At 39.4% G+C, this 23,256-nt stretch overlaps 1 protein-coding gene across 8 annotated transcripts in view; it reads right to left on the minus strand.

Moving 5' to 3' along the window:
- maptb (microtubule-associated protein tau b) overlaps positions 1-23,256 on the minus strand; it is a 46,693-nt gene that overhangs the window by 9,819 nt on the left and 13,618 nt on the right. For 6 of the 8 annotated variants that reach the window (XM_052138667.1, XM_052138668.1, XM_052138671.1 and 3 more), the window contains 6 exons: positions 14,978-15,157; positions 11,598-11,627; positions 9,207-10,382; positions 7,418-7,452; positions 6,496-6,559; positions 5,443-5,675 (listed from right to left, as the gene is read on the minus strand). In XM_052138667.1, the coding sequence (XP_051994627.1) occupies positions 5,443-5,675; positions 6,496-6,559; positions 7,418-7,452; positions 9,207-10,382; positions 11,598-11,627; positions 14,978-15,140 (1,701 nt within the window). In that variant the 5' untranslated portion in view covers positions 15,141-15,157. The remainder of the gene's footprint in view (positions 1-5,442; positions 5,676-6,495; positions 6,560-7,417; positions 7,453-9,206; positions 10,383-11,597; positions 11,628-14,977; positions 15,158-23,256) is intronic. The other 2 variants (XM_052138673.1, XM_052138674.1) reach the window with 2 other exon arrangements.

Here is a 23,256-nt window from a genome sequence, read left to right on the forward strand (position 1 = left end):
GGAAAATGGATTAAATACAACATCAAGGGTTATGGGACAGAGAGGAAACATACTTGCACTCCCATGCCACTAAACAGAGCAATAATAATGTATAAAAAGGAAACTTTATGAACAGAGACAAAAAAGTCTTTAAGGGCTTTTCTAAGATTCAACTTTGAGTCTAGAGGTCACAATACTTTAAATAAAACAAGATTTGTGGAAGGCATAGAAATAGTTTTGATGTCTCTCAACAGCCTGCTTCACCCATGACACCTCACCATCTTCACTTGCAGACTAATCTATTTCCTTTAAGTACATTGTAAAAACCACTGCAGCAGAATGCAGAAATGCTTAAACACCAAGCAGCAATCAAGGTGCATCACAAATAAGAGGAACCAGGAGGAACACCAGATAAGATGAGACAACTGAGGGTCTGACACTGGCTTCAGGCAAAATGAACTTGAACATTGTTCTGCAAATGACATCTAATTGGATGTCTTGCCTAATTGCAAATGCATTGCTTGTGCAGGCATGCTGTAGACCCTGAACTAGCCAAACCTTCATAAAACTCTGGCAGAGTAGAGCTCTGTAGTTAAAGCCATCAAAGGCAATACACATTGTAATGGTGGCTTTTGGGAAGTCAGCCCTTGCAAATTTGATCAAAACAGCACAAGTCAGCTAGGACTCTAGATATCAGTGCGTGATTTTAAGAATAATCATACATGGGGTCCTGGGTAGCTCAGTGGTAAAGATGATGGCTACCACCCTTGGAGTTTGCTAGTTCGAATCCAGGGCTTGCTGAGTGACTCCAGCAAGGTCTCCTAAGCAACCAAATTGGCCGGTTGCTAGGGAGGGTAGAGTCACATAGGGTAACCTCCTCGTGGTCACTATAATGTGGTTCGTTCTCGGTGGGGCGTGTGCTGAGTTGGGCGTGGATGGCATGAAGCCTCCACACGTGCTATGTCTTAGCAACGTGTTCAACAAGCCAAGTGATAAGATGCACGGGTTGATGGTGACAGCAAACAGTTTGCTGAAGACAAGCAGACTAAGGACATGGATTACTGGAACCATGTCCTGTGCTCTGATGAGACCAAGATAAACTTATTTGGTTCAGATGGTGTCAAGCGTGTGTGGCGGAAACCAGGTGAGGAGTACAAAGACAACTGTGTCTTGCCTACAGTCAAGCAGCCATCAGCCATCGTTTGGCAGCAGTGCAAAGCATAAAATCATGCAGATACAGGTCAGGAGCTTCAGTTAATGTTCACATCAACCATCAGAATGGGGAAAATGGGGCTGGTTTGAGTATTTCTGTAACTGCCGATCTCCTGGGATTTCCACGCACAACAGTCTATAGAGAAGGGGTACTCAATAGGCGGACTCTGGTAAGCATTCAGACCGAAGGACAATTCAATCTGGACTGAGATCTAAATCTTTGTGCTAGTTATCTAACACATGGCTAAGTGATTGTGTAAGCATACATGTATAACAGCTTGGTTTGAATGGCCCAAAAAAAAAAATTTAATACATTTTTTTTTCAAAACTTATCAGAAAATCCTCCACGTGCAGCAATGACAGCTTTGCAGATCCTTAGCATTTCCAGCTACAGTTTACTCAGAATGGTGCCTAAAACAAAAAAAACAATCCAGTCCTGTAGACGGAAATGCCTTCAGGTCAATGGAGAATGGCCAGACTGGTTTGAGCTGACAGAAAGTCTACGGTAATTCAGATGACCCCTCTGTACAATTGTAGTGAGCAGAAAAGCATCTCAGAATGCACAACACGTCGAACCTTGAGGCGGATGAGTTACAACAGCAGAATACCACATTGGGTTCCTCTTCTGTCAGCCAAGAACAGAAAACTGAGGCTGAAGCGGGCCTACCATCTGTGTACATCAGCAGAAATTGAGATTCATCAGACCAGGCGATGTTTTCCAGTTGTGGTGAGCCTGTGTCCACTGCATCCACTGCCTTCTGCTGTTGTAGCCCATCTACCTCTAGGTTCGACGTGTTGTGCATTCTGAGCACAATTCTTTCCCCATTCTGATGCTTGATGCGAACATTAACTGAAGCCCCTGACACATATCTGCGTGATTTTATGCATTGCACAGCTGCCATGAGACTGGTTGTTTAGATAATCGCATTAATAAGTAGGTGTACCTAATAAAAGTAGTCGGTGAGTGTATATATAAATAAACGTAAATGAAAGTGCCCTATTTTCAGTTACAAGTCTCAAGAACATATCTTACTAAAGAAATGAAAATAAAACTTGAAACTTCAGATTCAAAATACTTCAGTGTTTGGCTCCATAGAATTCAAAACATGTTACTATTGACACTGACATTGCAATACAGTCTTTGAAAGCTTTAGGTACTTAAGATCGTCTCTTAGAAATTTTCAAAGCTTGAGGCAAATAAATTATTCATTTTTGATCATTTGACTGTTGTCTAATCTATTATTCTACATCTGATGTAACAAACTCAAAAGGGATGTTACAGAAACTCTTGAGGAAATTGCTCCAATTCACACATCAATTTACAGGAAATTACATATACATTATTGATGCCCGAAGAGGGGCCTATTTTTCATCAAAAAACACTGTTAACATATGATAGTAAATTTGATTGTCCTCTATCCATTTTACATTTTATTTTCAACACTTATATGGTCCATATCTAGAGCTAACTAGTGAAATTATATGTATTTTGTGGACCATCTGCCAATGCAAGATTAGTGTAGACAAGGAAGTACAGTTTTGCATGTGTTTTCAGAGTTATTGTTCATATTTAAAAGGATTCATCACCCAAAAATGAAAATTCAGTCACCCCAATGTTGCTCCAAACCTTTATGACTTTCTTCCGTGGAACACAAAAGGTGAATTTATAAAGAGTTTTTGCAGGGTTTTTTCACCATCATGCAAGTAAATAGTGACTCCAGTTGTGCAACATGATGACATCATGACTTTTGGTTACCAGATGCGATGAGAACCAATGAGGTTTGATGTTATCGATGTAGCAGACATATTTAATTTAAGCACTTAATTCATGATTTTAAGAGTGAATAAAGACTCATTTTATATCGTTTATTGCACAAAGTGATTGTATGCTTCAGAAAACGTGGAATATAGTGCATGAGTCATATTGGTTACTTTTAATGTGGTTTTATGGTGTGTTTTGACAGACCAAGCTCAATATTGACTCACATTTTGACAAATAAACCCTGTGAAGAAAACTTATTTTTTGTGTCCCACAAAAGAAAGACATACAGGTTTGGAACGACATGAGGGTGAATAAATAATGAGAACTTTTGGTTGAACTAATCCTTAGAGAGCTTGAAATTGTGTACATATGAATGTATGGGATAAGGCAACCAGGATATCACAGAAGCTCGGATCATGGCTGCTTTAAACTACACCTCTGCATACAATAAACGTCTGAGCAATGAGTTCTAATCCTACTAGTTACTCACATTACCACCTCCGGCAACATGCTTGATATTGTCTTTGGATCCACATCTAGACTGAACATTAGACAAGTCAATCCTCTTAAGAACTATAGACACCAGGCAAAGGAAATTCAAGAAAGTGTTAATGCGGTGCCTTGGGGCGTGGTGCAGATCCCAGGTTCTGCGAAGGGGTTTGGTGTATTGTTAGAAATTTTTCAATGAGCTCTCTATCCGCATATATATATATATATATAGGATTTGTGTGGCCTCTCATTATTCTTTCATGCCTGAATGCCCACTGATCATGTAGCCTGTATATTAGTTGCGCCATCAGTTTTTATTGTCACTGGAAACAAATCAAGACTTAAGGCACATTTAACGTCCAGCCTAACCTTACAACCGGGTGTACGTCCAGCTGGTGCAACAGGCCCCAGGAGTCTAGCTGCAGTTAAATGGCTACTTGTTTCAAATTACTGAGCCTAAAGAATTATAATTTGTGCCAAAAATAATAGTGCTAGTCTCTTCAAGAGCCTAATATCCAATAAAAATCTCAAGTACCTACGAGAAAAGGTCTTTCATTCCCTTTCTTGCAGATTGTTTTGGAAAGAAAACACCTGCCCAAACACTTAAAAAGTAAACATTCTAGTAAAGGTCTTTCAACTGCATTTTTAATGTCTGATTGCTTTTTCAGACATTTCTTATTTACCAGTTTTAACCTTTTCACGAGTAGGGTCTAAATTACCCTGCAGTGCCCTCTGGAGTGAGTTATTTTTGCATGTGACTGCACAGCCAGTAGAGGGGGCAGAGTTAATTTTTGATTTCTTGTAATAATAATAAAAATACTGTATATAATATAGTAAACATGTCTGCTGTACTGTATTTGTTTATTTTGTTTATATAGCAATAAAAAACAAATTAACAAATAATATCAGCAGTCCAATTTGCCCATGCACTGTTTGACATCTCAGATATTGTGTGTGTGGGCAGGTTTAAGCGGTTTACGAGGATTTTTCTTTAGGTAAAAAACTGGTAATTACAAGGGTATTATTATCTAAATGTGGATAATGATGACATTTCTAGTGACCCCATAATTCAAATCACCTTTTTTTAATGCAGGGTTAGGTTTAGGGGATAAAATCTATAGTTCATACAGTATAAAAATAATTATATCTATGAAGAGTCCTAATAAGGATAGCCGCAACAACATGTGTATGTGTCTGACAAACTCTAATGTAAACAGACGTGACTGCGTGCATCCGATAATCATGATCAGCATGTGTTCACTGAGTATACAAGTTTTAAACTGTTGCCATGGTGCTTTTGTGATAGTTTGGCTGTCTGTTTCAGTAAACAAATGTATTATATGCCTGAAAAGTCTGTATGAGTTGCTGTTTGTGTGAATCAATTCCACATCTGCACCTAGGCAGATGTGGCTGCGTGCATGGGAAGATCGTGTTTAGATATGATGGCTGTGCTTATACAACCTGTGAACTGTTATCATGGTACTTTTGTGATAGTTTGGCTCTCTGTTTGTGAAAACAAACATATTATATGCCTGAAAAGACTCTTTGAGTTGCTGTTTGTGTGAATGAACTGCATTTGCACCTAATAAGTAGACATTTCTGCATGCATGGGAAGATCGGGTTTAGATATGATGGCTTGTATACAGCATATACAAGCTGTAAACTGTTATTGGGTTACTTTGGTGAAACTTTGGCTGTTTGTTACATAAAATAAACATATTATGTGCTTGAAAAGACTCTTTGATTAGCTGTTTGTTTGACGAATGACAACCGCTACTAATGTAAATTTCAGCACGCAACGAAGGAAGATGCCGTTTGATGTATTGACTGTGTATAAGAGCTGTAAACTATTTGAATCTGGCAGCTTGTAATGTAACTGGCTGTTGCAGAAAAACATATGTGTGACGCTACTTTGCGGGTCCCAGTTATTAACCGTCACATATGTGTGATGGTGCGTATGAAAGAGTTAAAACATTTTGTCTATTATGTGTCATCGTTACCTTCCCGCCTCCAGGCTGATGTTTGAGGTTCTCAGTAGAGCCGATCTTAGACTTGATGTTCTTCAGGTCAGGCAGGGGAGCAACGGGGGCAATGGGGGTGCGGGTTCTCAGTGAGCCAGGTGATTTGGGTGGGGTGCGCACCACAGCTACTTTCTTCACCTGTTGTCCAGGTGTGGAGGACCGACTGGCAGGACTGCTGCATCCACTACGGTCTGGAGTTTTAGGGGAGTCAGCTGAGAAAGCAAGAGAATAGATAGATATTTTCAAAATTAAGTTTAAAATTAATTCATTTTAAAATCTTTGATTCATTTTAAAATAATCAAAAAAGTTGTATTTGTTTTTTATTTGTATTTGTATTTGAGTTTCTTGCTACAATTATTATTATTTGTTTTTTTCCTTCAGATTTTTGATATTGGAAACAGCAATATTTACGGTCAAATTATTGCAGTATTGGCTCCCATACTAAAGAGGCATTTTTACCTCTTTCAAAAGACCCTGGTCCTGCCTTTCGCTGCTCCATCCATGAAGCAGCTGTTTTTCACAAATCAAATCAAAGTGGTACAATATCAGACACTTTTAGGGGGCTATAAAGAGAGACTCATGCCCTTGGGGTTTCACAACCCTTTTCTAGTTGGCAGATATTTTGTATTTCCTGAAGACTTTTGAAGTGGTGCACAGTGGTAGGGCTGGGAAGGTGCACTTGTTTTTCCAGTTTGGCATGCAGTGAACTTGGGTATCCAAATGAACTTAACCATAAATACTTCCAAGGTTTATTACATAAATTGTGGAGATAAATGTTGCACTTTCATTTGCATGCAGAGATATTGAATACTTGAGTGAAACTGGACTTATTCAATGAAAATGATCAGTTCATTGTAAATTGTGAGGACCACATTTCCTAAAGGTACTTGGTTCAGTCTTGATCTGCACAATGACACTTTAATTCACTATCTTGAAAAATTAACAGTTAAATTATTATTTATAAAGGTTGTCTAAATATTAATTTGTTATTTTAATAGATTTACAATTAAGGGGAAACTAAAAACCACTTACCAGGGATTTTGACACCTACTCCTTGGGGTTTGGCACCTGCTGTCTTCGTCTTGACATCTCCAGCCTAATTATGGACAACCAAAATCAGCCAATAGTAAATACATTGTTAATGTGGAAAGCTCTTTTTGAAAGTCTAAATTGTTATAATAATATCACAGTTTCATTTAGTAGGTTTTAGACTCAAAATATCATCAATTGAGATGCAAGTTCACTTGCTGCTTTTGTTACCCTGGTAATATAGGTTCTGATGTTGTGAAGTGTATCTGGTGCGTTAAATCTCATGGGGGGCTCATTTTGGGGGGCTATGACCAAGCCAACTGAAATTTAATTTCACTTGTTTAGCTAAGACCACTGGCTTTTCCATAAAGGATGACAGCTTTTATGTTAGTCTAAAGGCCAATGGTTAGGGATGGGCAGTACTCACCATGGTCCTGGACTTCCTGGCCCCTGCACTGTTTTGCCTTTTTATAGAATAAAATTACAGAGCCTGGACTGCTAAAACGACATGATGAAGTTGAGGAGGAGGCAGAGGGCTTTTGCTGGGGATGCCTGAGAGACTGTAGACCCTCTTTGCGGGGCAGAAGTGGGTCTAGCTTTAGCATTTGTGGTTGTGGTGGGTTTCTTATGTGTTTGAGAGGATAATAGAGACAAAAACATAAAACAATAGAAAAACAACTGGAAACAATGAGAAAATAGTAACTAATAAATGTAATAACTAATAAAGTGAAGTCAGAAATCAATGTAATGATATATAAGGTATAAACAAACACAAAAGCTAAATGGAAATCTAAACTAAAAAGATTGAAATTTTGTTGCAACACTTGCGATATTAATAAATATATGAAAGAATGACTTCTAGTTGTTAATCATTTTAACTTATTTGGCTACAGTCCTATTGGTTCACCTCTTATAATGGCTGTACCTTTTTTTCAGGAGTTGCCCCTGCTCCAGTTTTGGCTGTAAGAAAGAAAGAGCAAGAAAGCAACAGTAAGTGCAAGCCCTGTTGTCTTGTGTTTAGTCGTTTGAAATCAAAAAGATGCGAATCTACTTGAATTAAAGAGGGACGTTTATTGATGTGTTTGCGCATCTGTGCTCAATGTGAGTTTTCAACTGTGATGTTTAGTGTCCTGTTCCCAGAAGTAGATATTCCAGCATTTCAGCTTTTTATGTTTGTTTATGATATACATTCTGAAACGAACATTTATGTGTATAATAGAAAATTATGTTAGGACCTTGATTTTGCATGATTTACGCAATAAAATATCAGCTTTTTAAATGAAAGAAAAAGAGAATGTTTTTTATCAAGTAGCTTAAAGATGAAAGCTAATGTAATTTTTCTGTTACATTACTTTCTCATATCCCAGCTTAATGTGCAGAGACAACTATAAGTAAGCCATTCAAGGGCTGATTTCCCCAAAGAATGTAAACTCTGCGGTGCTTTCAACTTTGATTTGTTGCGCTGTTAATTTCTGGCTCAACCAACGGCATGAGTTTGGGAACTATTTATACAAACAATGCAAGACAATGGGAGTGTTTGAAACCTGTTTGGAGACAGTTATTATTTTTGCAAAATAATTTTGTACCACCAGTGGTGCAGAATCCACTGCAGCTGGAAGCTATTAGCTAGAACATTACAGAATTAATTTCAATTGCTAGATTTCAGAGACACAAATGACTGCCTTAGATTGCTGTGTCCAATCTAAGGGCTAGGGTATACTTAATTGTTCCACGTGCCATTATATCTCATGCCCAATTGAGCGCTTCAGCCTTTCAAAGTATACTTTTTTGATCACAAGGTCGTACGCTTGTGACTACGATTGCTTTGCGATACTCTTTTAATACGGTCAACTCAAGGCACATGTGCAGATGATGTGAACAGACACAGACTGTCCGCACATACTTGGCTTATGACAAAATGTGCATCATGTGCGATGTGCGCGAGATGTCCCTGCACATGGAAAACCAAAGTATACTTTGGCCTTAACAAATCTGTTCATTAATACAACAGTGTTAATTGCAAATATGATACTGTCTGATTGTCTAAAACAGGTTAATCTGTAAGACTGAATTGATCTGTTAATTGATTTATGTGCATTGTGAGCTGGTTGTGTCTGATCTTTTTGTGGGTGACATCTGAATAGCTGTGAGAGACATTTAGTGGATGCTCTGTCCCAAACCCTGCAGCAAATGTTGACCTTCTCCTTTCAGTATGCGTTATAGTCAACCCCATCTTCATGAGCCTTTGGGTCCCCTTAGTTGTATGTAAATGTTTATTAAAATTGACGTCTGGGAAAGGGGTGCACCAACAAATGTAACATACTGGTTTGTGAGTGATATTTTCAACATTCATGCACAGGTCACATGCAATACAGGGGACAGGTAAAAAGTGTGCCAGCAAAAGCAGCCAATCAATGCACAGAGTTAGTCACAGACACAAGAAAAAAACACTTAACAACACACAGAGAGGGAAAGAGGAGAGACAGGGCAAAAAAGATCAAGAGAGAGAGAGCGAGATTTTGTTGCTACAAGCAGCCCATTTCTTTAACCGAACACATTCATATCGTAGTGTGCGTTTTTTTGAAAGGGAGCTGCATAATTCTATTGCTCTACTTTAAAAAAAGAATAAAAAGAAAAGGGAGGATAAATAAAAAGATATCTGTGATAAGAGGAGGAAGCTGTGAGAGGACTGAAGAACAGAACGGAAAACAGACCTTTAGATAGGGCACCAGGGAGGTTTGCTTTTCTGGCCGGAGCAGCATCTTTAGAGGGAGTTTTCTGAAGTTTTGGAGAAGATTTGGGGGAAGGGGTGGCAGCAACTGTAGGGACAGATTTCTTAGTTTTTTTGGCTGGAGCTTCTTTGACAGAAGCGCCTTTGCTTGGAGCAACCTTAGCTATGGCAGCAACAGATTCTGCTTTGGCAACAGACTGGACATTTTGCACTACCTTCTCCACATCGATAAGATCATCATCACTTGTCTCCAAGTACTTCTCTGGCTTCTCCTCCTTTTTTGATTCTTTAGGTTCTTCAGATTCCTCTGACTTTGCTTCTGCCTCAGGCACCATCTTGGGCGCTTCTTCTGCTTGGGAAAATGGTGGAATTCTGGTCTCATCCACTTCCTGTTCTTGTTCTGGTACCTCAGATTCCTCTTCTTCCACCCTGGCATCAGTTTGGAAGTCTGTGAGGGATGATGACTCTTGGGTGGGGTCAGCAGCAGCACTGGGAGAGAGGGGTGAGCCTGGATCTGCCCTGCAGGAGTCGGGGCTCCTGCCTTCTGGTGGTGTTTTGTCAGAGCTACACTCCCAGCCTGCTGGGGCATCTTGCTGACAAGGATCTTGAGGTTCTGTGTAGTCAAAGGACAGGCCACGTTGTTTAGCTTCCTCTGGTGTCATGGGAAGATGAGTTGGAGCATCATATTGGCAAACAATGTTACCATCTTTCTGGTGTGTCAAGTTTGGGGCAAGAGAACTGTGTACCAAGGAAATTCCTGTTTCTTCCTCTTCTTTATCATCAACTTCTCTTTCCTCTTCTTCATCTTCTTCTTCCTCCTGTTCAACCATGTTTATGGGGCTCCTGGAAGCCTCTTTTAAAATGGGAGAATGAGAAAATTTGCTCTCAGAATTCTCTATTTCATCCTGAAATCCATTGGGACTGTGATGGTCAGATATCTTATCTGAAGGACTCCCCTTCATCTGGCTTTCAAAGCCTGTGATCCCTGAACTCAACCCAATGGCAAGGGTTGTTGGAAGTCCATGTGGGGACATGGGTGACTGGTGGGGGCTGACAGACTTCTCCTTTTCCCCATTTTCCCTCTCTCCCTCAACATTCAGTGATGCTGCACTGCTCCGGCCACTCTCTGGCAGACAGGGACTTCCTGGTGTTAACTCTTCTGACGATGTGGAAGGCAGAATAATATGAACAGCCACAGACAATACTGCAGAATTAACAACACTTAGCCATCCTCTCTCAACAATCAACATCAGAAGCAGATAAAGAAAAGGAAACAAGGAACTAAAACCACATAAGGAGCCAAGGAACACATTAGACAAGGTTCTCTTTTTGTGACAAGTAAAACAATGATTTTTCAGAATTTGGAGTTAAAGGCACTTGGAGTAATAAGCCATGTTTGCTAATCTAAATTAGCAAGCAGTAGACTACAACTAAATTGTACTGAAACATGGAGAACTACACAGGAAAAATGAGGGGTCAATACTGCCCTACAAAGGCTAAGTGCAGTAACTACGCAAACAAAGAAACAGAGAAAAAGGCCTTTAAAGTTTTTATACCAGCCAGTCAAACATGTTATGGGTAGATTAGTAGTAATGCATTTATCCCGAAACGGGACATAATTTAACCCAGATATTTTTCACAAGACAGAACACGTCATAAAGCCCATTAGAAGTCTTAACTCATTTTTGACCAAATTTGTAGTTACTGCACTTAGCCTTTATAGGGCAGAATACATTAGGGTCGAGGAATCCTGGGATTATTGCTTATAAAAGTGCCTTTTCACTCATTCAATCACAAGCTACAAAAAAAAAAAATATATATATATATATAAGTAAAATCAAATAAAAACAATACTAATATCAACTGCCCAATTAGACCACAATATAAAAAATGACCAAACAGACCCACAACATCTTTGTAAGCTTCAGTGTGTTTAGCATTGATGACTGGTAGCAAAATGGACAGCAAAGCAATGAACTGGTGCATTGTCCTTTTGCAAGTATCATGTAATGCAGAGGAGGAACAGTATAGCAAATGTTTTGCATTGTACTGTGAATGCATTTAAAGCACTTTCAATGCATTTAATTCTTGCTACAGTTGAAACATCCATTATTCTTAGCAAAAACCCAAAGACTTATTATACTGTTTTTCATGACCATCTTTTGGTGCTCCTGTTAATGAATATTAAATATGCGCAACACGCATTCTTTGGTTCCCATTGAAGCTTCATATTTTATGGTTGCATGTATGCGTAAGCACTAATGAAAGAACTGCAAATGAAAACTTGTGGTAGGTATTGAGCCCAATATATGTGCTCTTTTTGATCTCCTCAATTCTAACATTGCAGATGGATGAGGGGGTGAACCCACAATACCTTCTCCAGCTCCTGCTGTCCCTCCTGCAGCTGCATGTCGAACAAGTTGTGTGATCACATGGAAGCAAGGCAAAAACACAAAAAACAACACAACAAACAAATGGGATACGGAGAATTTGCCCAATTGATTTCATAACTAGAAAGATTGCAAATCATACCTCATCAGTAGGGAGAGTCTATTATGTATGACTATTATGGGCAGTTATATAGACATTGCATCTGAAAACTATCAGGATTTGAGATAACGATTGTCTGTTTGAGTCCATATGAAGTGATTTGAACATTAATCTGAGTGTTACTTCCTGGAATGGGATAATTTGTAATGTAAACATGATATCCCATTTTATGTCAGGATCACTGCACCAAACAGGTGCATTTATCTAAGCCATTAGCCATCCAAGCGCATATTTACTCAATCACTCATTGACCATGAAAGTGACAAATGGATGTTCTGAGCGCCACTATTTAATTTAGCTTTGCCCTTCCCTGAACTTCTATTATTCACTTATGCAAAGGCAAGAGTGGGATAGACCTACCGTATTGCTATTTGACAAATACTCTGGGCTTTTACTGGCCTTGAATCCTTTAAAGTATAAGTCATTATGTGCTTCAGAATACTACATGTTGCTACTGCAATTTACAACTTTAAGGCATGCATGTAGCTTTTACTGTATCATTTCTGTAACAATTTACATTAGGCTATCACAGCATCAGGGAAAAAGTAACTGCTATGTTTCCAATAAGCTTCTAGGTACATGTCAAGGTCAGTTCTGAGGATCCAGGTGTATTGCTTGTCCATAAAACTAAATTATTATTGGGAATTTTGTCACTGATGTCACATGTAATAGAAACTTATTGCGATCTATAGCAAAGCATACATTTTTATGGTTGCCGGGTCTCTCTCTTAAAAAAAAAAAAAAAAAAAAAGGTTAATGCACCTTTAGTTTTAAAGGGAAATTTTGCCCAAAAATGTAAATTCTGTCAACATTTATCCCTAGTTCAGACGGCAAACACAAAAGGAGTTAGGCAGTATGTTATTCTCAATTCTTTGCATCTTTTTGTTTTCCATACAATGAAAGTAAACAGTGACTGAAGCTGTTATTCTACCTAAAATGAAATAAAGAAATTTAAAAGGGTTTGTAATAACATAAGTGTGATTAAATGATAACAGAATTTTCATTTTTGGATGAACTATCCCTTTAATAGGCATTAAGAAAATAACAGAAGAAAAGCAGCAGATGATGAATGGCTAAAAAACTCCAAATTGCTTCTTGAACTCTCATGTGACCACTGTCAAAGCAGAAATATGAGAAGCTGGCTTTTATAACAAAAACTTATGCAATTCTCAAAGCCTCTGTAAGCTGTAAATGCCATTTGTTGCTTTATTAATATTTGCTGATCATTATACCCACATTTGACCTAAATAGTACTATATATAGTACTATGTATACATCACACCATTCTTGGGAAGTAAAGGAAAGTAAACCAAAGCTGATGCCAAACTGAAAGTTGAATCAGTAACATAATGAAAAGCTATGGAATCAGGGGAAACTCCATTAAGCTCCATTATGCTTAGTAATAGGCAGTACAGTCCAGCAAGGTAGCAATGTTGTAGGGTTGAGAAGCACAGTTGTAGGGCCATACCCAATGGGACATCTTTATCAAGGAGAGGAAACTTGGGTTTGGAGACCTCCACAACTGGCTTTTGGATGGTCACTTCAGGAATTTTATTATGTGTATTCTCTATGAAATAGTGGTACATTTTTAGTTTGAACAGCTAAGAACTTGAGGTGGATCAAAAAGCAAACAGTGTAAACACGTATATCCTTGAGTGTTACATCGCTACACTAACCTTGGTTTTACTTACACTTGTAGAAATATAATTGCCAAAATGTCATTTCTAAATGGCCAAGCCAGTGCTGCACTGTTTTTTAAACTGGCTATCAGCAAAATACATCCTCCGAAATCTACAGAATTTGTCATTTCTGAGACATTCTGCTTCATTGACTTCTGCCAACACTATTGAGTGTTCCCTGTCTGGAATTTAAGGTTGTTGGTTGATAAGAAGAATTCTGCTGTGCTCTTTGAGGGAGCCTGCGGCTTTCTGAAAGGTTGTCATTTGTGCCAGAACAATCCAAAGCAGGTAAGGCAAATAATAATTTTGTTGTAAACCAGGATCAACAGAATTTTCACATATCAGAGCCTCATCCATCCATCCATCCATCCATCCAAAAGTATCAAAAACTGGTCGATGAACAATTATAATTGTTCCCAACATAGACCATAGCTAAACTGAACACACAATGCAAGTGAGGATAGAATGTCTTGTAGAAGCTATTCATAAGCAATTGAACTCACAACCATTTTCCATCTGTTGAAGACAAATCACTATTTATTCAAGTTCCTTCAATGGTTATCTGGTGGTGGTGATTCCCTGGAATTTAAATTCTACCCAATGACTCAAAATCATTGTTAAATTTACCTCAATAATGATGGAAATTGTGATTTTGCCTATTTTAACCAAACGCCAACCTTAACAGAAAGACATGGGCACGAATCCAGGACAAAGCAGAAGTAAACCTAGAAATAATATGATGAAATCAGCAATATCTTCCAGCATAAAACATATATTTAAAAAAGGGCATTTTGTAGTGGCACAGGAACTCCTGGGTGAGGCTAAGCCATTAGTGGTGAATGTTATAATAATAATAATAATAATAATAATAACAATAAATGTATTTTATATAGCACCATTCTACAAAATCTAGGTCGCTTTACAAGTAGCAAGCAAATATAATTATATATATATATATTTTTTTTAATATTAAGGCAAAAGAACAACCTACGGAGTCACGTGAGGAGGACAGGCTCACTCAAGGTTGAGAGCACCTCTAAGTTGTTAAAATATGCTTGGTTTCATGTGCCACAACTCCTGTACAGATCCCCTGGATTAGTGTCCAACATAAGACAGGTTTTACACCTTTATCACCGTTGAACAACTTAAAGACAGCCTAAGATGGTTTGCTGGGTCTTAGCTGGTTTTCCAGTCTGGTTATGACACTTGTCAGCAGGTTAGGCTTGGAGTGCATCTAAAATCATATAAGACTGGATTAGCCTGGTTAAAGATCTTTAGAGTTTGCCTTCAACAAATGAAAAATAGTCAGTTTGCAATTACCTGGATGAATTCAAACATTCACAGATCTTTGAAAATGACACATGGCTAAGTGCTGTTACGGTCAGCATATATGTCAGGTTTCTCAGTATGAGAGAAGAGACATAACGAGAAACACACTGCCATGAGTTTTACTCAACACCTCTGTATTGTGGTAAAAAGGGTTTTGCCATATTTATCAGCTTCTTACAACAGTACAATAACTAACCTTTTACTGGACCAACCCCATATCCCATATGTGCTCCTGTCCCGTTCTTCAAGTCCAGTTGATGAACAGCATTGATGTCGGCTACACCAGATGCAATGTTGTTCCCAGGAGAGTGCGGAGAGTCACCCACCTGTCCAGAATTCATGTGGTCCTGATGATCCATTTTGAGATGATTTCAGTCTGTACAGAAAAAAAAAAAAGAAAACTTTTAAGTATTATCAGACTACGATACATACTGTAGATATGCAGCATTAAATTCAGTTTAATGTAATGCATGCTGATTGAATGTCACCATTCAAAATGAAGGCCATGCATTTCCACATTAAACAAACCTAAACGCATCCAAAATGCAATACACACAAGAAAAGGAAACATCGTTAAGGCAGGAAGTGGTTGGAGACCTCTGTCTAAAAAAACTGCTTCTGGTGATGCTACTTGGTGTGTTGGAATAAGACTAATGACAGTGTGAATGCATGGTCTTCATCGATGAAGAAAACCAATAAGTGGCTGACACAAAGCCAATTTGAGTCCACCTCTCTCTGCCATGCAGAAAAGGGTTTGGCGTTGATCTAGCTGGACCAGCCTAACCATGTTTTACACCAGCAAAACTTGCCTAGGCAGACCAGCAAGGTCTTTGTAGTGAAGATGGCTGACCATGGAAGTCTTGCTGGCTAAGCTAGTTAAAAAGCTTGGTTTGGACAACAGCATGCCATGTCGCTTATGCTGGTCCCATAGGCTGTTCATTTCAGCATGGAAGATTAAGCCAAACCAGTATCTATGCAGTCCCAGCACAGCTATTAGAACATCTACACCCTAGTGCATATGCAAACAGATACGCAAATATTTTGCAAGTAGTCCACAGAGCAAGGTAATCTGGATGTGAGGGTCATAATGAAAAGCAAGTTGTTTTAGGCAAGAAGTGCTGTGGAGCTCAAAATAGTGCTAAAGCTGCAGGGATGGGTTAACATTGTCAATTACATCATCCTCAAAGTCAGCAGTGACAAGCAGGAAGGTACAGAGAAAGCTTTGGAGTCCATGCTTGGTGGTATGTGACTGAACATTTATGTCCTGGCACAGGCCAGGAGCTTTAGTTCAGAGCTAAAATGGCCTTTGAATATTATATTATAGCGTTGTGCCTGGAGGTTGTTTTACTTGATATCATGATTGCACAAATGCACTGAAGATTTGTTTGGGGGAGCACTGTTCTAAAAAACCCCAAGGAGCCTCCTTCACCTTCTATTGTAAATTCTCAGAGTCCAGGGTTTCCCTTAGGCATGGGTGGTGCAAATGTAAGACTGATTCCCGCAGGCATGAATTCATCAGGCCCCTCATTCATTATTCAGAGTGAGCTGTGATATTAGTAAACAGTGCTTAGAAACCATCTGCGCACACAGACAGTCCAGAACTAGATAAGCAGCAGCAACCATCACTACATCATCAGGTAATGATTTATTTACCAAAAATGTTTGTCAGAAAACACAAACTGGGGAGCAACAGCTGAACTGCTCAAAAAAAGATAAACCATAAAGGATAACACAACTAGAAAGACCAGCCAAGCTGATCAAAGTATATGTTTTTAGGAAGCTGGTGTGCTGGTGTCTTCATCTTAAAGACCATGAAGGTTCAGCAGCTTCAACAGCTAAGCCCAATTTTAATTGGGGAACAGTATGGTTTTGCTCCATCTGTGAGACTAGCACCAAATTATTGGAAACCAGCATTTCAACTAAGAGCATAGTTACGAAAAATAACTTTCCCTTAAATTCCTTTAGAGTAGACATGAAACGGCATTCACAATCACTTTCATAATCTGATATTATTTAAAGTGAAATATGTAAAAAAATGTAAAAGGTACTTTATTGTATCCTTTGGGTATTGATTTGACTGTGAAAAGTGGACATACCTACCAGGATAAAGCCAGAGGGTTTGAAGAGAGGGGTTAAATGTTTTAAGTTTTGTTCACACTGCAGGAGAAATCAGATTTTTCCTCAAATCAGATTTTTTTGAGTGCCTGTTCAAACTGCAAGTTCCCACCACCCATGCCTCCTCCCCCATCCTTGAACTGTAACCGAACTATTATAAATGTACACCTGATTATGGAAGCAGTAACCAATAAGAACGATCGTTATTGGGAATCGAGGCACTAGGCAGAGTATGTCACTGCCCCTTTAAGAACCCTCCACCATTCTATCTGATGGTGGATCTTTCTTGCTCTCTCTTTCTTTGTCTTTTCTGTGTTAAGGGTTTGGCACAGAGCAAAATGAGCAAAGCTGGAATGAAATGGATGGTAAAGTTGGTTTAATAAAGGGGAGACCTCAAGAATGAGGAGGGCTCTTAAGACAACACAGGTCGACAGTCGACATGTGGCTGAGGAGTGGCCTTGACTAAAGGGGGCAGGGGTCGGACAGACAACTGTAATGCGTTTTTGGTCAGCAGCCAGAGAAAGGCTACTCTCACCTCATCAATATTCAAAACACATAAGCAGGCAGAGAATGAGAGGGCAAATAAGAAAGGATGAAAGGGAATGGGGAATGGAAGAAAGAGGAAGGGTGAAAAGAATGGGAGAGATACGCAGTACACTAATGCATCAAAACAGTAAAACGTGGGTGATATACTGAATATTCACAATATATTGACGAACAATATCGCAATGCTATAAATGTGCTTTTTATTCAGCAATTACGTTTCCTAAAGACTGTTTTATTAGACTAGTTTTTCAGCTTGCGAGTATGAGAGTGTTAAGACAGAGATGTTTTAATTACATCTCTGGGGCAGTGGTGGCTCAGTGGTTGAGGCTCAGGGTTACTGACCAGAAGGTTGGGGGTTCAAGCCCCAGCACCACCAAGATGCCACTGTTGGGCCCTTGAGCAAGGCCCTTAACTCCAGGTTGCTCCGGGGGGATTGTCCCTGTAATAACTGCACTGTAAGTCGCTTTGGATAAAAGTGTCTGCCAAATACATAAATGTAAATGATGAAACTGGAGAACAGTATTAAGGCCAAAATGTACTTCAGTTTTCTGTGTAACAGTACATCTCGCACACTGCGTGATGCAAATTTCGTCGTCCACACAGTTAAGCGTGGACAGTCCATGTACCTAGTTTTTCTAGGCAGGGGCGGAACTATAAATTGTTTTAGGGGGTGGCATGCAGACTGAGGAGTGGCAACACCAAAGCTAGTGCCCATGCATAGTTAATATTACATAATTACATTAATACATAGAAAATACAACAAGATGGCGCCACGGATGGGCTCTTCGGTTCTTTTGTTGTTTTTGTTTGTTTGTCCTGTGTTTTAGTAATATTTTTCCAGTCAGTTTTACCAGGGATGAACTGCTGAACATTCGGCAGCATATACCAGGCAATCTTTTCCCGGTTTTTGAATATTCGTACATTTTGCTGGGCATTTTATTCAGAGGCTCAGCTGTGTTGTTTAAACGCGCTATGAGAACCCCCCTCCTGCTTCTCAACATACACTTAATATCTGTGAAGATGATGTGAGCCGGGTCTTTCAGATACAAAAAACGAGTAAAGCTTCAGGCCCAGATGGTGTCTCACCAGCGTGTCTTCGATCATGTTCTAACCAGCTGGCCCCCATCTTCACACACATCTTCAATAGATCATTGGAGCAGTGTGAAGTCAAATGCTGCTTCAAACGCGCAATCATTATTCCTGTCCCAAAGAAACCAAAAATCTAAGGACTTAATGACTACAGACCTGTCGCCCTGACATCTGTGGTCATGAAATCATTTGAGAGACTAGTGTTGGCCCACCTGAAGAACATCACTGAACCCTTTCTAGATCCCCTTCAATTTGCTTATAGAGCAAACAGGTCTGTGGATGATACAGTCAACATGGTATTGCATCATATCCTGCAACATCTGGACAGACCAGGGACATATGCAAGGATCCTTTTTGTGGACTTCAGTTTGGCTTTCAACACCATCAACACAGCTCTACTCCAGAATAAATTACACCAACTTTCTGTTCCCACATCTATCTGTCAGTGGATTACCAGCTTTCTGACGGACAGGCAGCAGCTTGTAAGACAGGGGAAACACACTTCCAGCACCTGTACAATCAGCACTGGTGCCCCCAGGGATGTGTGCTCTCCCCAATACTCTTCTCCTTCTACACCAATGACTACATCACCAAGGACACCTCTGTCAAGCTCCTGAAGTTTGCAAATAACACCACTGTTCAGCCACAGATGTCGTTCCTGGACCATGAGGGTGGCCATTGCTTGTATGAGTGCCTGCGCTGTGACCTTCGTGGCCCGGAGGGTGAGGTCAGTTGCTGAGCGCAGCTCCTGCAGCACGTCTGGATCAGGACAACCCAAGTGCAGAGTGAGCTGTGCCCTGACCCGATGAACCAATCATCTAGCCGCAAGGGTTGAGGGGAGGATGGAGGGTTCCAGTCCAGCCCCACGCTCATGGCGGCCTGGGCAAGTATGTTGGCCTGCGTGTTGGCCTCGAAGGTGGCAGCCCAGTCGAGACCTCTGCGTCAGAAGCCGCGTTGCTCTCCGATGCAGAGATGATGATGATGATGATGATGATGAGTCTGCATACAGAAGGGAGGTTGAACAGCTGGCTGTCTGGTGCAGTCAAAACAACCTTGAACTGAACACACTCAAAACGGTGGAGATGATCGTGGACTTTAGGAGGAACGTCCCAACATTGACCCCCCCCCCCTCACCATTCTAAACAGCACTGTGGCAGCAGTGGAGTCATTCAGGTTCCTGGACACTACCATCTCACAGGACCTGAAGTGGGTGACACACATCGACTCCAATGTGAAAAAAGCCCAGCAGAGGTTGTACTTCCTTCACCAGCTGAGTAAGTTCAAGCTGCCACAGGCACTGCTGATTCAGTACTACTCAGCAGTCATCGAGTCTGTCCTCTGCACTTCAATAACTGTCTGGTTTGGTTCAACTACGAAATCAGACATCAGAAGACTACAAAGGACAGTTCTGACTGCTGAGAGTATTATTGGTTGCCCCCTGCCCCCCCTTCAAGACATAGCCACTTCCAGAATGAGGAATGAGCTGGAAAAATCACTCTAGACCTCACTCACTGCCCATTACCTTTTTGAACTGTTGCCTTCTGGCCGACGCTTCAGAGCTCTGAGCACCAGAACCATCAGGCACAGGAACAGTTTTTTCCATCAGGCTATCCATCTAATGAAAAGTTAAAACTGCCCCATTGAGGAATAACTATGTGCAATACAAAGTTCAGTCTTTTTTATATTTATCCAACCATCCAACCTCTTCTGCCATTTCATTCCTCTGAAAAAACAAAACAAAAAAAAACTGTACATAACAGATATGTATTTTGCACTGTACATAACAGATTTGTATTAGATTTGCACAACATATGTGTGTATTTATATACTGTATGTGTGTGCCTGTGTATGTATGTATGTGTATAACTTGTTTATTTTTTATTATTATTATAAATATCTTGCTGCTGTTTTTGTAATGTTGTGCACTGGAAGCTCCTGTCACCCAAGACAAATTCCTTGTATGTGTAAACATACTTGGCAATAGAGGTGCGAATCTTCACTGGCCTCACGATTCGATTACGATTCAAATGGTAACGATTCAATTATAAAATGATTCTCGAATCTCGATGCATCATGATGCATCTTGTCCTTCAATAATCTTTCTTTTTTCAGTTTCTTCAAAATTATTTTTTTACTCTATTTTTCCCTTTCAGCTTTTTATTTAACAGCTGTTTTCCATCAAAACACACTGAATACTATTACTTAAACTGATTAAATTATTATTTTTGTTAAAGCATTGTAAATCATTTAATAGTATTTCATTATTATTTAAATGTAATCTATGCCCTGCTATTTATTTTTAAGCACAAATGGAAGTTGCTGGTCCAGGATGAGAGATACATCTGCTTCAAAGAGAGTGCAGCTGTCAGCTTCTCTTCTCACCTGCACAGGTGGCAGTAAAGCGGTTTAAATAGCGCAGTTGTAGCTTCAGAAATGTATCAAGCATCCTGCATGCACTGTTCTATCTATTTGCTCTGTGAGTAGAAGATAAAACATTTAACATCAGGTGTGCGCACTGTCCTGATGAACGAGTGACCGGCAATAACAAAAGATGCAATAACAGATGCCATCCTGAATATGTTAACTGACCAATGTCAATGGTGGAAGGTGAAGAATTCCAAAAATGGTCAACATTCTCAACCCAGGATTAGAGGTCGACCGATATTGGTTTTTTCAGGCCGATGCCGATCTTTTGAAATCCGGGTCGGCCAATGGCCGATTCATGCAGCCGATTTATTTTGGCCGATATGTGCTTGTTTTTAACCTCTTATTTGAACCTTTTATTTGTAAGATAAAATGTAACACAAATAATTACTTAAGATAGACAAAATTTCTCAACAAATACATTTATTGAACACTTGACACTTAAATTAAAAATGTATAATGTAAAAACATATTGTATAAATAATGTATAACAAATATATTAAATAAACAAAGCAGGTGTTACGAACTGCTCTGAGACACGAAGGTTGAGATCCAAATGCAGCTTTAATTAAGGGGCAATCCAGACACGTAATCCAATATTCAGAGCATCCAAGAGAAGCACAGGCATAACTAGGAATGGTATCGTTAAGGTTTTAATGGTATTACTACTCTTACCGATACTGCTTATCGATCCGGTATTTCAACTGTATTCTTAACGGTTCTTTTTGTTATAAAATATATATATATATATATTTTGTATATATTAAACAAAGATAAACATATTAAACAAAGATAAACATTATATAAGCACAGTGATTTAATTTCAGGAAGGTCTACTAACATTACTGTTCAGGTGTGGTCTAAAAAGAAATCTAATAAAGTAATCAATTGCAAAATAACACTGCATAGTTTCTCATAGATAGATTAATGCTTATTAATGCAGAAGTTATTCATTCAAGAGCTGTAAGTGATTTTCTCTTTGCCTTTTGTTGTTTGATTCGCAGTAATGGCTCAATCATCAGCATGTTTATTAGGATGCTTCCCCTTTAAGACTGAGTTCAGATCTAATAGGCTCCTGATGCAGCATATTTTCTCCCAACTATTTCAATAACTACATCCATTTAAGACATAAACTGTGTTTAAGTGAATCTCCAAGTTGGTCGTTTAGACATATTTTTGTGTACAGTTGATCGTTTAGACACGCACATGAAACCCAAAATAGCCTATACTTTGCTTGTCTCGTTGCGGTGTGTTTCGGAGCATGCGCCACCTTGGGAACGGTATCTCTTGCGCTCTTTTTATTATTAAACGTGTCCCGCAATTTAGCAACAGTAGCTAGACTGCATTTTACAACAATCACCGATCGTGCTGATTCTGACGTTAAGTTTGAGTTTTAGGGAGAAATGTCAGTGCACCGCTGTGAAGGGAAGGAAGTTGTGCTAGACAGAATGCGGCTTATGTATAAATATTCTTTTTATAATCTTTGGAAGGCAAAATATAAAATAAAATCAGACTAATATCACAGATCTAAACCAGGCTACTTTTGAATGTTTAGTTCTGTCACTTATTTAGCAGGGCTCTTGTTGTGCTCGCTGTGCACGAAATCTCTCTCTCTCTCTGACTGCGAATAGCTGAATTGCATCACAGGCAAATGGTTTCATAGAATTATTATACATAGAAATGGCTGGCGAGATAAAATAACTTTCTCTTTATAGCAATAATAAATGTATTTTCTTGATTTCTCCAATACCGACAGCAGAAGCGATAACGTCCGAGCTTACCAAAGCCAGTCCTTCAATAGCATATAGCGCGTTGGTATCTTTTTTATTACTTATTTCTCTGCATTGAGTGACAACCCTCTCAAATATAAGACACACAAACAGAACAAATAAAAGTCTCAGATTCACTGTCTGTAATTGCAAAATTCTTGCTTACTTATTGTGACATGATAGCAACCCTTCTGCTGTGATAATGCAACTTCAACTACGCTATCAATATCCAAAGTAGCCGAATGTCATGTCGCGTTTTTTCTTGAAGTTGGCAGTAAAATATCAAAAGTTCTTAATTAAATATAAAGAAGTTATACAAATGTAATCCTTACTGTTTTCTCCAAGGAACTTAGCTCCTTCCTTAGGCACTGGATGAGGTCTGCTCACTCTGCTGGAGAATGACTCTAGGGGCAGCGTGCGTCGAACACGTGTTCCACAAAAACACTAGGCTGCCCACAGATGCGCCTGCCTAATAATCGGCTTGATATGCGTGGATATTGGCCGATGCCGATTATGTAAAAAATGCTAAAAA

This window comes from Xyrauchen texanus, chromosome 12 (assembly GCF_025860055.1).
Source record: "Xyrauchen texanus isolate HMW12.3.18 chromosome 12, RBS_HiC_50CHRs, whole genome shotgun sequence".
Lineage (NCBI taxonomy): Eukaryota > Metazoa > Chordata > Actinopteri > Cypriniformes > Catostomidae > Xyrauchen > Xyrauchen texanus.